The sequence below is a fragment of the Canis lupus genome, chromosome 3 (assembly GCF_011100685.1).
Source record: "Canis lupus familiaris isolate Mischka breed German Shepherd chromosome 3, alternate assembly UU_Cfam_GSD_1.0, whole genome shotgun sequence".
In the NCBI taxonomy this organism is placed as follows: domain Eukaryota; kingdom Metazoa; phylum Chordata; class Mammalia; order Carnivora; family Canidae; genus Canis; species Canis lupus.
The window spans coordinates 27,394,940-27,410,408 of record NC_049224.1 but is presented as its reverse complement, the minus strand read 5'-3'; the positions used below and the strand labels follow the sequence as shown (position 1 = coordinate 27,410,408).

At 35.4% G+C, this 15,469-nt stretch overlaps 1 protein-coding gene across 2 annotated transcripts in view; it reads left to right on the top strand.

Annotated features, from left to right (window-relative positions):
- The window catches only part of TENT2 (terminal nucleotidyltransferase 2), a 62,656-nt gene that overhangs the window by 41,713 nt on the left and 5,474 nt on the right, over window positions 1-15,469 (top strand). For both annotated transcript variants that reach the window (XM_038532468.1, XM_038532467.1), the window contains exons 12-13: window positions 3,520-3,656; window positions 12,851-12,942. In XM_038532468.1, coding sequence (XP_038388396.1) covers window positions 3,520-3,656; window positions 12,851-12,942 — 229 coding nt within the window. The remainder of the gene's footprint in view (window positions 1-3,519; window positions 3,657-12,850; window positions 12,943-15,469) is intronic.

Sequence of the window (15,469 nt, the reverse complement as noted above, 5' to 3'; positions counted from 1 at the left end):
TTTAAAAAAATAGATTAGGGAATAAATTTATTGAGAGAGATAGAGAGCACGTGTGTGCAAGCAGGGGGGGGGGTGGAGAGAGAGGGAGGGAGAAAATCTCAAGTAGACTCTATGCTGAGCACAGAGCCTGACCTCATGACCCTGAGATCATGACCTGAGCCAAAATCAAGAGTCAGCATCCAACTGATTGAGCTACCCAGGTACCTCTAAGGCTTGTATCTTTTTAAAAGAACAGTTACCAAGTAAAGGTTTAGCCAGCCCAGTTTATTCCAGAAAATGCTTACTTAATTGTCCAAATTTTGAAGGTAAGATATTATGGCACAGTCTCAGAAAATAATGGAATTTGGCACAAGATGTTTTTGCCATTTTTGGTAGGCAATTATTATTTTTTTAGATTTTATTTATTCATTCATGAGAGACAGAGAGAGAGGCAGAGATATAGGCAAAGGGAGAAGCTCCCCTGTGGGGAGCCTGATGCAGGAGTCGATCCCAGGACCCTGGTATCATATACCCTGAGCCGAAGGCAGACACCCAACATCTAAGCCACCCAGGTGTCCTTTGATAGGCAATTACACAAACAAAAAAGTGAAGCTTTTCAGATGTTTATTGAGGGGTTGCCCATTAAATTTTTCTTAACTTGGCGTTGATTGAAGGAAGATGTGTAGCTTCAAAACTGTTAGCAAATATCAATTGGAAAATGTTTTTAGGAATTATGTCATTACAGATTTGGTTATTAGAGGCTCCAAATAAGATACAACCTTAAAAAGTAATAAAGATGTCTTCTTCATATTAAAAACAAGTAGCAGTTAGTATTGATAATACCTTCCCCAAATGCTTTGAAAATTAGATGTTACATTGTATCAGTTAAATTGGTTTTCCATGGATTTAGGTTGTAATTCCTTTGGCTTTTGGATTGGTCTTTATGTGTTTTCTAATATGTTAGCTTAAATTCTTCCCACCCATATCCTGTCCTAAGTAACACATATTATTCTTAAATATGTATGCATGGGAGAACTCCCTTTAAAAAAAAAATTCTTTGATGAAATTTTTCTTAAGCAGAGGAGTTTTCTGTAATGTTAATGATTATAAAAAATGGGGATTTTTGATGGTTAAATGCAATTTTTATTTGTAGTGTCTTTTGAACCCTAAATTTTTTTTTTTTTTTTTTTTTTTTTTTTAGTTTAGATTTCTCATTCAGTTTTCCCCTAGTATGTATGACATGGCCCTTTTTGTATGACTATAAAAAAGAATAGTGGAGCTAAGAGGAGACTGGTCAAATTGTTGGTCCAAAAACATTTCACTATTTTAGTAGAGTAGGTATCAAAACTCTTCAGTGTTAATCTACAGTTGCTAATCGTTTCTTTTAATTATTGAACAAAATAAAAATTTTTAAAGTTTCAGTTTTAAACTTAAGGTAAGAAGATGATTTTTATTTCAGCATCAGTTCATAAACTGAATGCTTACTGTGCTATATCATAGACGACAAAATTAGTAAGCTTTCAGAGCTGAATCTATTCAACAGTGACCCATTTTTCTTTTCCTTTTCATTTGAATTTAGGTTCTACATTTTTGTTTAGCCAGAAAATAAGATTGAAATTCTACTATTTAAAATACTGTCCTAAGTCCAGTTTTACACTTAGCAAGTAAAAGACAAAGGGTAGTAGAGGCAGTACCTTTGCCTCTTCCGTCTGCCTTCAGTCTTTATTATAAATTGAGACTTCTTTCCTAACTCCCCCTAGTCTTAGAGACAAATTAGATTTGTCTAAATCTAGGAGACTACTTGAGTCTCCTAAAGTAATACTAAATCTGCTAGAAGTATAAGGGAAAGACCCAGTTTAGGAGTGCCAGCTTTACAAACTGTGGTTGGAATAGAATTGTCTTCTGAGAGAAAAGTAATCACTTCTTGGTATTTAAAAATTATGGATAGGGGCGCCTGGGTGGCTCAGCGTTTGAGTGTCTGCCTTTGGCTTGGGGCATGATCCCAGGATCTGGAGTCGAGTCCCACATTGGGCTCCCTGCATGAAGCCTGCTTCTCCCTCTGCCTGCATCTCTGCCTCTCTCTCTCTCTGTGTCTCTCATGAATAAATAAATAAAATCTTTTAAAAAATTATGGATAGAATTGTAGGTAATAGGACAAGGGAGAGCATTTTTTATTTTCTTGCTCCTTTATTTTTACTAATGATTTTTGAGGATTACCTTTAAATAGATGCACTACTATGCTTCTCTGTATTACAACTTAGTTGTTTGGGGAGCCTCTGTTTTTTAAAGTTGGATTACTAATTGAATTGGTATCCATAAATGCAAGGTTAATTTGTTAGGTGTTTGGGAACCTTAAGAAGAACTGTCATGCCTTACCTAGTTGCTTTATTTATTTATTTTTAAATTTATTTATTCATGAGAGAGAGAGAGAGAGAGAGGCAGAGACACAGGCAGAGGGAGAAGCAGGCTCCATGCAGGGAGCCCGACGTGGGACTCGATTCTTTGACTCCAGTCACACCCTGGGCCGAAGGCGGCACTAAACTGCTGAGCCACGCAGGCTGCCCTACCTGGTTGCTTAAAAAAAAAAAAAAAAAAAAAATCTATTATTACTCTGGTGGCAAAGGGGAATGTAGAAAACATGTCGTAAGGGCAACTGTGCAAATTACCTTAAAGAGAAAGTTTTCTAACATTTGAATATGTATTACCTGAGAATCTCTGTAGTTCATTTAGTATGTTTTAGAGCCAGAACTTGCTTCTAATAGAGGAAGGATCAGATACGAAAATGAATGGCATAGAGTAGGCAAAAAGAGTTAAGTACCCAATAGTATTCTTTCTAATTGTGTTGTTTGGGTGTGGATTACAAGCAAATGTTAACCCTCCTTTATGAATATTGTGATAAAAGTTTGCTGAATATCACTTGCTGGTTTGTTTCCTATCTTTCTTCTTTCCCCTGCCCTCTTTGTCTTTTCAAGTTCAATTCATGTTGAATGTCTTGTCTTCTCTTCCCATTAAGATACAAAATACAAGAATGAAATAAAATTTTAAAAATCTTAAAATTGGTTTAAGTACTATTCGTGTATTAGTCTCTTTTATGGCCTATAAGAGAAATTTAAGTGGCAGGTAGAAAATGCTCTTACCTTGATCTTAATACAGCCCTTATAAAGTACAACTGCTTTTTGTAGAAGCAATTAAGAAGGAGGTACATTTATAAAGAAATCTGTATGTTATGTGATGAAATCTTGGTATGTACAGTAAGGATTTATTTATGAGTTAGAAAATCTTTTTGGTACTGCAGGGATCCACTTGATTAAATTGAGCGATATGCCTCAGCTGTGGTTTAGAGTGTCAGTAGTTTTTTGGATACTTTCTGGCATACTCCATACACTGGTGAAATGTTAAGTGGAAGAAAATCTTCTAATTTCCAAACTGCCAACATAAAGATTTCTTCTCTCTTCTTAAGAGAGCATTAGATCAGGATTTGTAAAGTTTTTAGTGTGTGTTTTAAGTAGCTTTATATTTCCTGCTTTTTCTTTTTGACAGGAATCTTTTAGTCCGGCTATACAGCTGCACCTTGTACATCAAGCTCCATGTAATGTTCCTCCTTACCTCTCGAAGAATGAATCAAATCTTGGGGACCTCTTACTGGGCTTTCTTAAATATTATGCTACGGAATTTGAGTAAGTGAACTTCAAATTGTGTTTATTCATTTACATATGTAAATGCTGCACTTTTGGTCAGAAGCTATATTTGTTCATTTCAGTGCTATGATCTTGTGCGGAAATGTGTGGTTTATAAAACTTAGTATCTAATTAATTATTAGAAACTAAATAGATTTTATATTCCTATCTAATGAAAAATTATAGTTCAGTGAGCCCAGTTTTAGTTGATTTCAATAGTGATCCCATTTTATGTTTAGCTCCCTGTTTCCATAGTAGGACTGGAATAAATGTTTGTGTGAGCCTTGTGTAGGTGCTGTATAGTTTGAAACATCTGTTTTTAGGAAGTTAAGATTTATAGTAAAAACTACAGCTAAGATTAACTTGATACCTAAATAGTTGTGTTTGTATATAAAAACCAAGGAAAACTCCTTTCCTTTTTTCTTCTGAGGGTGTTATGTAAACAAGGAACACTAAAGTGTATAATCAGGCTGGACTTAACTGAATGTTTAAGAGAATTTTTAGTCCAGATTGAGTGAGTTAGGGATTGCTGGTCTTCTGATCAATTTTGAAAAGCTTGAAGGGGATGAGGGGAGAAGAGAAAGGACTTAGGAGTTTTACAAAGTTAGAGGAGGAGGGTACAGTAACCATTTTGAAAAGATTTGGGGAGAGGGAATCATAATAGTATTTATGATAAATAAATATTACTAGGTGAGAAAAACTGTTCCAAAGAGATTATATGTGTCATCTTATTTACATAATAGCCGTATGATATGGTATTATATCAAGTGCATTTTACCAGTGAAGCATATATAGAGGTGAAGAAACTTGCCCTAAGATCACACAGCTGCAAAATTCATACTCTTAACTATAATACCTTACTGCAGTGTTGGTATTGCCTTACTTGCTATGATGGAGTAGCTCTGAAGAAACCTGACTCAGATGTTTTGAAACATAGGGCATGAAAGAAGTAATTCCTCAAAGCAAAGCTTTCACCAGATTGTGTCTGTTTTGTTTACAGTTGGGTCTCCAGTACCTAGCCTAGTGCTGAGAGTAGGTACTTGAAAAATTCCTGCTATAAATAATTTTGAAGCAGAGGGTAAAATTATAGACATGTTGCAAAGATCCTTAAGATGACTTAAAAATTACTGAATCAAGTTAAGAAAAGGAGTAGGAAAAGTGCTGGTGCAAAGTAGTTCAATAAGAATGAAGTTATAATAATCAGCATTAAAGATGACTAGGACCAGAGTGTAAGTCCAGAGAACAAGGATGAAAAGGAAGGAGCCTTCATTCATAAGATGAGAAAAGATTTAAGACTATATGAGATATGGAACATAACAGACTATAAAGGTTATTCTAGAGTTAAGATTTATAAAATGTTGCAATAACAATAGCTGATGTTTAGTGAGTATTTACTTAGTTATTGTGAGTGATTCCTATGTATTACCTCATTTAATCCTCATAGTAACCCCTTGTGAAGCCTAGGGAATTTGTGTCCTTGAAACTTCCCCCCCATGGCAGTAGTCTCAGCTCTGATTTGAAAACCACATTCTTAATTGTTAGAATATATTGGCATCGTCTTTTTTTTTTTTTAATCATAAATTTAGTGAAGTTTGCAGAGAGGGAAAATGATTCATAGAAAAAAGGTATTTTTCTGCCATGTATAGTTTAGGATTAGAGCATCGAGATACCAATGACTTGAAAGTCAGCTGTTTTGCTGGACTGAAACAAGATGGTAGATGAACAGGTTTGTGTTAGTTTCATGTTAACAGAAACTAGCTGGTTGTGCCAAATGATACTGGCTAGGATGCTGAAACTTCGAAAGAGGTTTTGAACTTTTGGATACATTTGTTATCACGATGATGCATGATTTAGGAGACATAAATCTTCTTTCATGATATAGTGCATTTGTCAAATGTATTGTTATTTCATACCAGATATCTTCATAAATTTGACTGTAGGGAACACTGCCAGGAATGTAGTCATGGCAATGAACTAGGTGCTATGCAAAGGAATTCTGGCAGCTGTTAGAAATGTTTGTAAGGATTTCTTCTAAACTTTGAGATACGCAATTAAAAATTCTCTTTACCTGAAGACAGAATTAAGTGCCTATTGAGGGATGCTTGAGTATGTGGAATAAATGTTGCAGAAATTTTGTATGGCCATTTAAAAATTACTAAGATTTTCTTATCTACTTTACTCACAGCTTTCTCCTAAACCTTACTGCTGAAAAAAATTTTTTTTAAATATTGTATTTATTCATAGAGAGAGAGGCAGGAATACAGGCAGAGGGAGAAGCAGGCTCCATGCAGGGAGCCTGGCGTGGGACTTGATCCCGGGTCTCCAAGATCACACCCCAGGCTGCAGATGGCGCTAAACTGCTGCGCCACCAATGCTGCCCGCTGCTGAAAATTCTTAAAATGAAGCTAGGCTGCTAAAACTGTACCTGGGACAGGGAACTGACCAAAAAGTAGGATCAGGTTGCTCAGAGAATCTAGGAAAAAATAAAGTCAGAATGTAATAATTTTGTATTTTAACAAAATAAAACAAAAATTTAAGTTTAAAATATCTTACAGACTCTAAGTGCTAGAGATTCTGGGAACCTTGTAAGTTTACCTATTTTGTAATTCTGTTTATTCCCTGGATATTTATTTAATCACATCCATTACTACTAGTCTTATCTCTTGAGTTAAAAATGCATACCTACATATTTGAATACATTTTTTTGAATACATTTTTTTAAGAAGGAAATTACAAAGCCCCAATTTTTCTGTCTCCTTTCTTACTCTCATTTTTCCCTCTCATTTAATTTATAGATCTGTGAGTTCCTACTACATATCAAGCTGTTTCTCTGTGCACCGGGCATATGGCAGTTAACAAAATAGGCACAAATCTTTGTCTTCATGGAGCTTACGTTGTAGTATGTATTGTAGTATGGAGAGATAGACCATAAACAAATAAAAAGTATAGTATGTTAGTATTAAGTGGAGAAAAATAAAAGCAAAAAAGGTTCTGATATATGCAGTTTTTGCAATTATAATACCTGCATTGCAATTTAATACTTAGCATGGTGAGAGAAAAGTCCCCTGGAAAGGTGACCTTTTAATAAAGACCTGTATGAGAGGAATGTGTGAGTTATGTATTTATGGAGAAGAACTTTTTAAACAAAAGGAAAAGGAGGTGCAAAGACAAAGACCCTAATGTGGGGGTTTGCCTAACATCTTCAAGGAACAGCAGAGGCCAGTGTGACTGGAAGAGAATGGAAGAAAATGCTGTCAAAGAGAATTAAGAAAGTCCATGTCATGTAGGCCATCTAATCTGGTTAATTTGGGTGACTTTGGCTTTTCCTCTGGGTGACGTGGGATACCCTGGAGAGGTTTTGGTAGAGAAATGATGTAATCTGCTTTGATTTGTCACAGGTAAGAATAGACTAAAGGGAGCCAAGAGCAGAAGGAAAGAGATTACTCAGGATATTACAATAATCTAAGAGAAAGGATGTAGCTTGGATAAAGATGGTTACAGTGGAAGTGGATAAGAAGTGGCCAGATTGCACTTGTATATTGATTTGCAACAGATTAGATGTAGCTGAGAGTCAAAAATGATTTCTAAGTTTTTGGCCCAAGCAACTGAAACAATGGAGTTGCCATTGGGTATGATGGGGAGAGCAAAGGAGGGGTGTTCTTGATTTTAAGATTTTGTACGATTGACAAAATATTTAGGTGGAGGTATTGAGTAGATAGTTGGATATACAAATCTAGAGTTCAGGAGAGAGGCATGGTTAGTGTTATATATTTGGGAGTTGTCAACAGGTAAATGGTATTTAAAGCTATGATCTGTTTGAGAAAACCAAGGAAATATAGATAGGAAAAAGGCCCAATGTTAAGGGATTTATAGGAAATACAGAAGATACAGGAATATGTTAAATGACACAGTAAAGAGAGAGAAATTCAAAATGTAGATATTCTTTGAAAAATGATCCTACTCTCTTAAAACGTCAATGCCATTAAAAAAAAATAAGTGTGAGAACTTTTCCAGGTTAAAGAGCTGAAACCATCAAATACAAGAACCTTGATTGTAATCTGATTAGGGTGGAGGAATTATGAAAGGCATTTGAGTTACTTTTAATTTCTAGATGCTGTTGGTGTTATAAAGGAAATGGCCTTATTCTTAGGAGATACATGCCAAAGAATAAAGAAATGAAGTTTCCTGATATCCACAGCTAAACAAATAGTTCGGTTCAAAACATGCACATGTACACAAGCAAATGTGTGAAATGTTAACAACTCTTGAATTGTTTTTGAGTTTTATGCATTTCAGTTTTTCTCTTTGAAAAATTTCATAATACAGGGATGCCTGGGTGGCTCAACAGTTGAGTGTCTGCCCTCGGCTCTGGTCGTTATCCCTTGGTCCTTGGAAGGAGCCTGCTTCTCCCTCTGCCTGTGTCTCTGCCTGTTTCTCTGTCTCTCTCATAGATAAATAAATAAAATCTTTAAAAAAAATTTAATAATACAAAAATGAAATAAAAATGAGGTAGGGGTAAGAAGGAACTAATTTATGTCAAAAAGGAAGGATCATCGAGATAGAAGGAAAGCCAATAGAATGTGTTGTCTTATAATCCAAAGAGGGGAAAATGTCTCAAAGGGGACGGAGTGATTATCTATGTCACATTTTTTGATAGATCAAGTACGAGATGAGAACTGAAAGCTGACCATTGGAACTTTGGTCCACATGGATGGATGCCCTGGACCCCACAGGCGGTCCAGGGCCCAGCTAGTTTCTGTTAAAAAATAGGGATAAAAAGCATCATTGGTGTGGGCCCCGAAGCAGACAGGGAAGAATTAAATACAGATAGGGTAGTGCATAGACACTAGTAAGATGTAGAGTTTATATACTCTATTGTGAATTTAAAGGTCAGCATGGTTGCTTATTTTTTCTCCATGCCATGTTGAGCTGGAGGAGAAAGGATTGAAATAGACAAAAACTTAATTATGAATGTATTTCAACCAACTAAGTTCAGTGCACCAAGAAGGGTAAGAGAGTTGAGAGGGAGATATGTAAGCAAATGATATTAATAACTGGCCATGGACAGAATATATTAAATTCAGTCTTGAAAATGTGGGCACAGGGATGCATGTAGGACATCCAGGTGGCAGTTTCTTTTTTAGATTTATTTATTTATTTATTCATGAGAGACAGAGAGGGAGAGAGGCAGAGACACAGGCAGAGGGAGAAGAAGGCTCATGCAGGGAGCCTGACATGGGACTCAATCCCAGGTCTCCAGGATCAGGCCCTGGGCTCAAGGTGGCGCCAAACCGCTGGGCCACCGGGGCTGCCCTAGGTGGCAGTTTCTAATTGTTAGTTGCAACAATTGTCCTAGAGCTTAGTAACAAGGTCAGAGCTGGAGAAAAGGATTGGGAAAGAAACTGCAGATTGTTAGAGTTTTGGAGGGTTGCTGTAGCATTAGAAGAGGATCGGAAGAGGCAGGGTCCTGATGAATGCTAGTATTTAAGGGGTTAGGGAGAAGAACGGGTCAGGCAGAAGAAAAAGCAAAACAAAACTCTGGAACTAAGCAGAATTTTCTGTTTGCTTACAAGGTTTGAAATCCCTGACAAAATTTTCTTTTTGCTTCCCAGCCCTTAATAATAAAATAAAATTATATATATTTGTTCACTTAATTTTACTAGTCTTGCTTAGTATCTATCAGTATAGCCACACCATTCAGACCTGTAATTTTGTCTTTATTTGTTGGACGTGAATTTTTGTTTGTAATGTTCCAATGTAAGCGAAGTATTTCGAAAAAAATACTTTGTCACGGAAAGAATGGCTAGAAGAGAGTTAATAGATCAGTAGTTCATTATCGTTACTGAAAAAAAGAAGCAAGCATCTTACCAATGTAGAGTTGGTAAACTCAGTTTTATATTCGAGAGATTATCATATATTATCAAATCTATTTTAGATTAAATTAAACCCTGTATCCGCTATTCTGTACCTTTCTGATACATTCCTTTTCTATAGACTGTGTCTTTTTTTATTTTTAAAGATTTGATTTATTTATTCATGAGAGATACAGAGAGAGAGAGGGAGAGACACAGGCAGAGGGAGAAACAGACAGGGAGCCTGCTGCAGAACTCGATCTCAGGACCCTGGGATCACAACCTGAGCCAAAGGCTCAATCAACCACTGAGCCACCCAGGCGTCCCTAGACTGTATCTTATTTTACATTTCAATTACTGAGCGACAATGATAGATTTTTACATGGCAACCGATTTATGGTAGAAAAATAGGTATGGGGAAGCCTGGGTGGCTCAGTCGTTGAGCGTTTGCCTTTGGCTCAAGGCGTGATCCCAGGGTCCTGGGATGGAGTCCCGCATCAGGCTCCCCAGAGGGAACCTGCTTCTTCCTCCATCTGTGTCTCTACTTCTCTCTCTGTGTTTCTCATGAATAAATAAATAAAATCTTTAAAAGAAAAAAAGGAAAAATAGGTATGATAAAAGGCTTAATTTAGAGTCTGTTTTAAAGAAAGATTTAGGGAAAATGTTTCTAAATTGCCATTTGAATTCTACATTTAAATTCACCTCTAAGGGGGATCCCTGGGTGGCTCAGTGGTTTAGTGCCTTCCTTCTGCCCAGGGTGTCATCCTGGAGTACCAGGATCAAGTCCCACATCGGGCTCCAAAACATGGAGCCTGCTTCTTCCTCTGCCTGTGTCTCTGCCTCTCTCTCTCTTTCATAAACAAATAAATAAATAAATCTAAAAAAAAAAAAATAAATTCACCTCTAAGAGTAAAAACAGTACATAAGTTATATATCAGGTTTTATGATTTCAAATATTTAATAGTTAAGTATTTAAAAGTGCTTTGAAAATGTAATAGATTGAATCAGTCTAAATAATAGTGATTTAAAATATTTTTTTCTTTATGAAGTACTTCAGATGATACAGCCACTTAAATAACTGCATTATTTGGGTTGGTTAAAGTGAATATTGGTATATTACATATGTTTCTCTGACACAATTCAGAACCAGGTATTGGCATGTGATGTAAATTCAGGGTTGGATTTCATACAAGTATGGTAGTGAGGAGAGTTCCTTTGATTTAAGAAAGTACAGATTGTAATTTAACAGCAGGATACAGTATTTCAATATTCTTAACTTGTCTGAAAGTAAAAAAAAAAAAATCAGTCTATCCCCTCCTCCCCCCCCCTTTTTTTAAAGATTTATGGGCAGCCTGGGTGGCTCAACGGTTTAGCACCGCCTTCAGCCCAGGGCTTGATCCTGGAGATCCGGATCGAGTCCCATGTCGGGCTCCTTGCATGGAGTCTGCTTCTCCCTCTGCCTGTGTCTCTGCCTCTCTCTGTCTCTCTCTCTCTCTCTCTCTCTCCATCTCTCATGAATAAATAAGTAAAATCTTTTTTTTTTTAAAAAAGATTTATTTGTTTGAGAGAGAGAGCATGAGTTAGTGGGGAAAGGGAGAAGCAGGCTCTCTGCCTGAGCCTGGAGCTCGATGTGGGGCTTGATCCCAGGATCCTGGGATCATGACCCAAGTCAAAGGTAGATGCTTAACAGACTGAACCACCCAGGAGCCCCTCAGTCTGTCCTTTTTTTTAACATAATGTTTCTAATTTTAATTTTATTACAGATTCAACTGTTCTGTAAGTTCAATGAGAAACTGTAGTCTCAGGAAAAAAGTTCATTTTATTAGTGAAATAGATCTTATATGGTATAAAGTATAATTCTACAGTAATCATGTTTGGTTCAGGCTTGTGGTTATATAATTCTCCCCTTTACATTGCTATTTTATTGTTATTATTTATTTATTAATTAATTTAAGTAATCTCTACCCCAGGGTGAGGCCTAAACTCATGATTCTGAGGTCAGGAGTTGCATATTCTACATATCCACTAAGCTAGCCAGGTGCCCCTACATTGTTATTTGTAAAAAATTTTGGAAACATTTGGACCAACAGAACACTGTACTTCTTTTCTGTTTGGAGTTTATACTAATGGAGCTGCTATACATGAAATATCTAAAACATGTTACTGTAGTTAATACTGTTTCTCTTTGATAACCCACTTAGTTTTTTAAAAGCATAAATTCTGATATGTATTCTTAAAGAACTTAAAGCTGTCTTTGCAAAGTATTTCTAAATTGTACTCATAAGAAAAAAAAATAGAAAATCATACTTTCAGTTATCAAATTTCACAAGATGCAATTTTTTTTGGCATTTTTAGCATAGAGATTAATCAGTTTTCCAGCAACAAATGCCATATTGGACCCTCATTTATATTCTTAGGAATTGTTTTTATCTGATAAATAGAAGAAGGATAGAATAGTGCTAGAATTGGAAGGTCCCAAACCTTGGTCTTTCTATTGTAACTGAAATGGTGGACAAAGCTAAATATGGCTTGGAAAAAAAAGATATCAACTATTTTCCAAACTCATTTATCTCTTGCATACAACCTGAATAGTCATATGTTTTAGAATGTTCCTTGAGAAAAAGAAAATTGTACTTGTGCAGAATTATTATAATTGTAAAGAAATTTTTAAAAAACAGCATATAAGGTTAGTACATACTAAAGACTGGACAATTTACCTTTAGACATGCTGATAGAAAATTATTTTACTTGAATACAAATGTACTGTTAATAGCTACATTTGACATACAGCAATAACAGCATTTTTTTGTAGAGTATTAATTTTTCCTAAAACAGTATCTACTGGCTTCTCTTGGATAATTATAAAATTTTCTCCCAAATCACACAAATGGATATACAGTAAACAAAAATTATTTAATGATATCAGAAAGCAACACAATTTACATTTCTCTTAACAAATAAGAAATCCTTACTGAGGTGCTAACAATGAACAAAATTTTTACATTTTTTGCCTTACACTTTATTTTTCATATTACTTCATTTATTCAGTAAATATGTATTGAATGCCCACTTTGTCTTAAGCAACTATTTGAACAGTGAAAAAAATACATAAATCACCAGTATCCTGGAGCTTCCATTCTGCTTGAGGAAGACACACAATAAACAATAACATACTAAGTAAGCAAATGATTAGAAGAAGTGCTTTGGAGTAAAAAGGAGAAGGGGAAATGGGGATTGTGGGACTGAAAGTCAAGGCAAGTTTTAGTATTTTGTGAGAAAATTAGAGTGGGGCTAGGAAAAATTAAGAAAAGAGTTAACACAATTATGGTTTTCTTTTTGTAGCTGGAACAGTCAAATGATTTCAGTTCGTGAAGCCAAAGCCATTCCCAGGCCTGATGGTATTGAGTGGAGAAATAAATACATCTGTGTAGAAGGTATATTTCCCACAACTACTTATTTGCCATCCAGTTATCACTGTGGTACTGAGAATTACTTAAATCCAGTTTGTATTTCAGTTAAAAGTAATAAATGTACATTCTGCAAGTCCATTGCAGTCCATTCATTTATTCATTCATTCATACATTCATTTTTGTTGCAAGTCATTTAGTGATAAAAATTTTCCTTTTTTTCTTCCAACTTTTTATTTAAATTCCACTTAAGATATAGTGTAATATCAGTTTCAGGTGTAGAAGTTAATGATTCAGTGTTTCCATACAACACCTGCTGCTCATCACAAGCACCCTCCTTAATCCCCATCACTGTTTCACCCATCCCTCCACCCCTAGCTGGTAACAATCAATTTGTTCTCTATAGTTCGGAGTCTGTTTCATGGTTGGCCTCTCTCTTTTTTCTCCCCTCTGTGTTCGTTTGTTTTCTTAAATTCTACATATGAATAAAATCCTATAGTATTTGTCTTTCTCTAATTCTACTTAGCATAATACTCCCTAGTTCCATCCACATTGTTGCAAATGGCAAGATTTCGTTCTTTTTTTATGGCTGAGTATTTTAATTTGGAAAAGTAATTTAATTCTTCAGTTATAAAAAAATAACAAATATGAATTTACGCATTTAATCTTCTAGTTCATAATATTTGAGAAATCTTTATGCATCCATCCTGCTTGTAATTGATTGAAGCTTAATTTCATGACTTGAAGGTGGAAGAAAATACTATCTTCATGTGATGATTCTTACATTTGAGATAAAATGGGTTCTTTTAAAATTAAAATATTGATACTTAATGCAAGCTAGATTTTTATGAATAGAAATGTATTTTACTTTAAAAATTAAAGTCTCTGAAGATAATCTGTTCTCTAAAATTAATTTATATGTAGTTAAATATTTCTTGGAGTTGGTGGTAAATTGCCTTCAAGAAGCAAAATTATTCTCACAGATGCTAAGTTGAAGACTTTTGTAAACCTTGAGGTAAAAAAGAATAAAGTGTGAAGTTCCGTGTTTGTAGGAAAACATCAAGTTTAGAATATTTTAATCTTGGATTATATGCAACATCTTAAAACTTTGTGAATATGAAATTAAATTTCCTGCTTTGGTGGTTGGTTTGTTAAATTGCACAGTGGGTGTGTATTATTTTAGTTACTTGTGTTCTTTTGAATATTAACCACTTGTAAAGTGTGTGATGTGATCCAATAGCTTGGCATATTGCATTCATCTACTAAAAGAACACAGGCATACCTTGGATATATTGTGGGTTCAGTTCCAGACCATCACAATAAAGCAAATATCACAATAAAACAAGTCAAGTGAGTTTCTTGGTTTCCCAGTGCATATAAAAATTATGTTTACCCTATAATGTAGTCTATTAAGTGTACAGTAGCATTATGTCTTTTTTTTTTTATTGGTGTTCAATTTACCAACATACAGAATAACCCCCAGTGCCCGTCACCCAATCACTCCCACCCCCTGCCCTCCTCCCCTTCTACCACCCCTAGTTCGTTTCCCAGAGTTAGCAGTCTTTACGTTATGTCTCCCTTTCTGATATTTCCCACACATTTCTTCTCCCTTCCCTTATATTCCCTTTCACTATTATTTATATTCCCCACATGAATGAGAACATACAATGTTTGTCCTTCTCCGACTGACTTACTTCACTCAGCGCATTATGTCTAAAAGAATCATGTTACCTTAATTTAATAAGACTCTTATTTAAAAATGCTACCCGTTATCTGAATTTTCAATAAGTCATAATCTTTTGGGTGACGGAGAGTCTTGCCTCAATGTTGATGGCTGCTGTCTGATTGGGATGATGGTTGCTGAAGGTTGAGGTAGCTATGGTGAGTTCTTAAAATGAGACAGCAGTGGAAATTTGCTATATCAGACTCTTCCTTTCACAAATAATGTCAGTAGCATGTGAGAGCATTTTTATACATAGAACTTTTTCAAAATTGGTGTCAATCCTCTCAAACCATGCCCCTGCTTTATCAACTAAGTTTATGTAATATTCTTAATCCTTTGGTGTCTTTTCAATATTGTTACCAGTAGATTATATCTCAAGAAACTACTTTTTTTTCTCATTTATAAGAAACAAGAGCTATCCGCTTAAGTTTTATCATGAAATAATAGCAATTTAGCCACATCTTCAAGCTCCACTTCTAATTCTAGTTCTCTTGCTATTTTCACCGCATCTGCAGTTACTTTTTTACTAAAGTCTTGAACCTCTCAAAGTCATCCATTAGGGTTGGACTCAGCTTCTTCCTAACTTCTGTTATTACTGATATTTTGACTTCTTCCTATGAATCACAAATGTCCTTCATGGCATCTAGAATGGTGAATCATTTCTGGAAGGTTTTCAATGGCTTATGCCCAGATCCGTAGAGGAATCACTATTGTGGCAGTTACAGCCTTACAAAATATATTTCTTAAGCAATGAGACTTGAAGGTCTAAATTACTCCTTGATCCACGGGCTACAGAATGGATATTGTGTTAGCAGGCATGAAAATGACAAT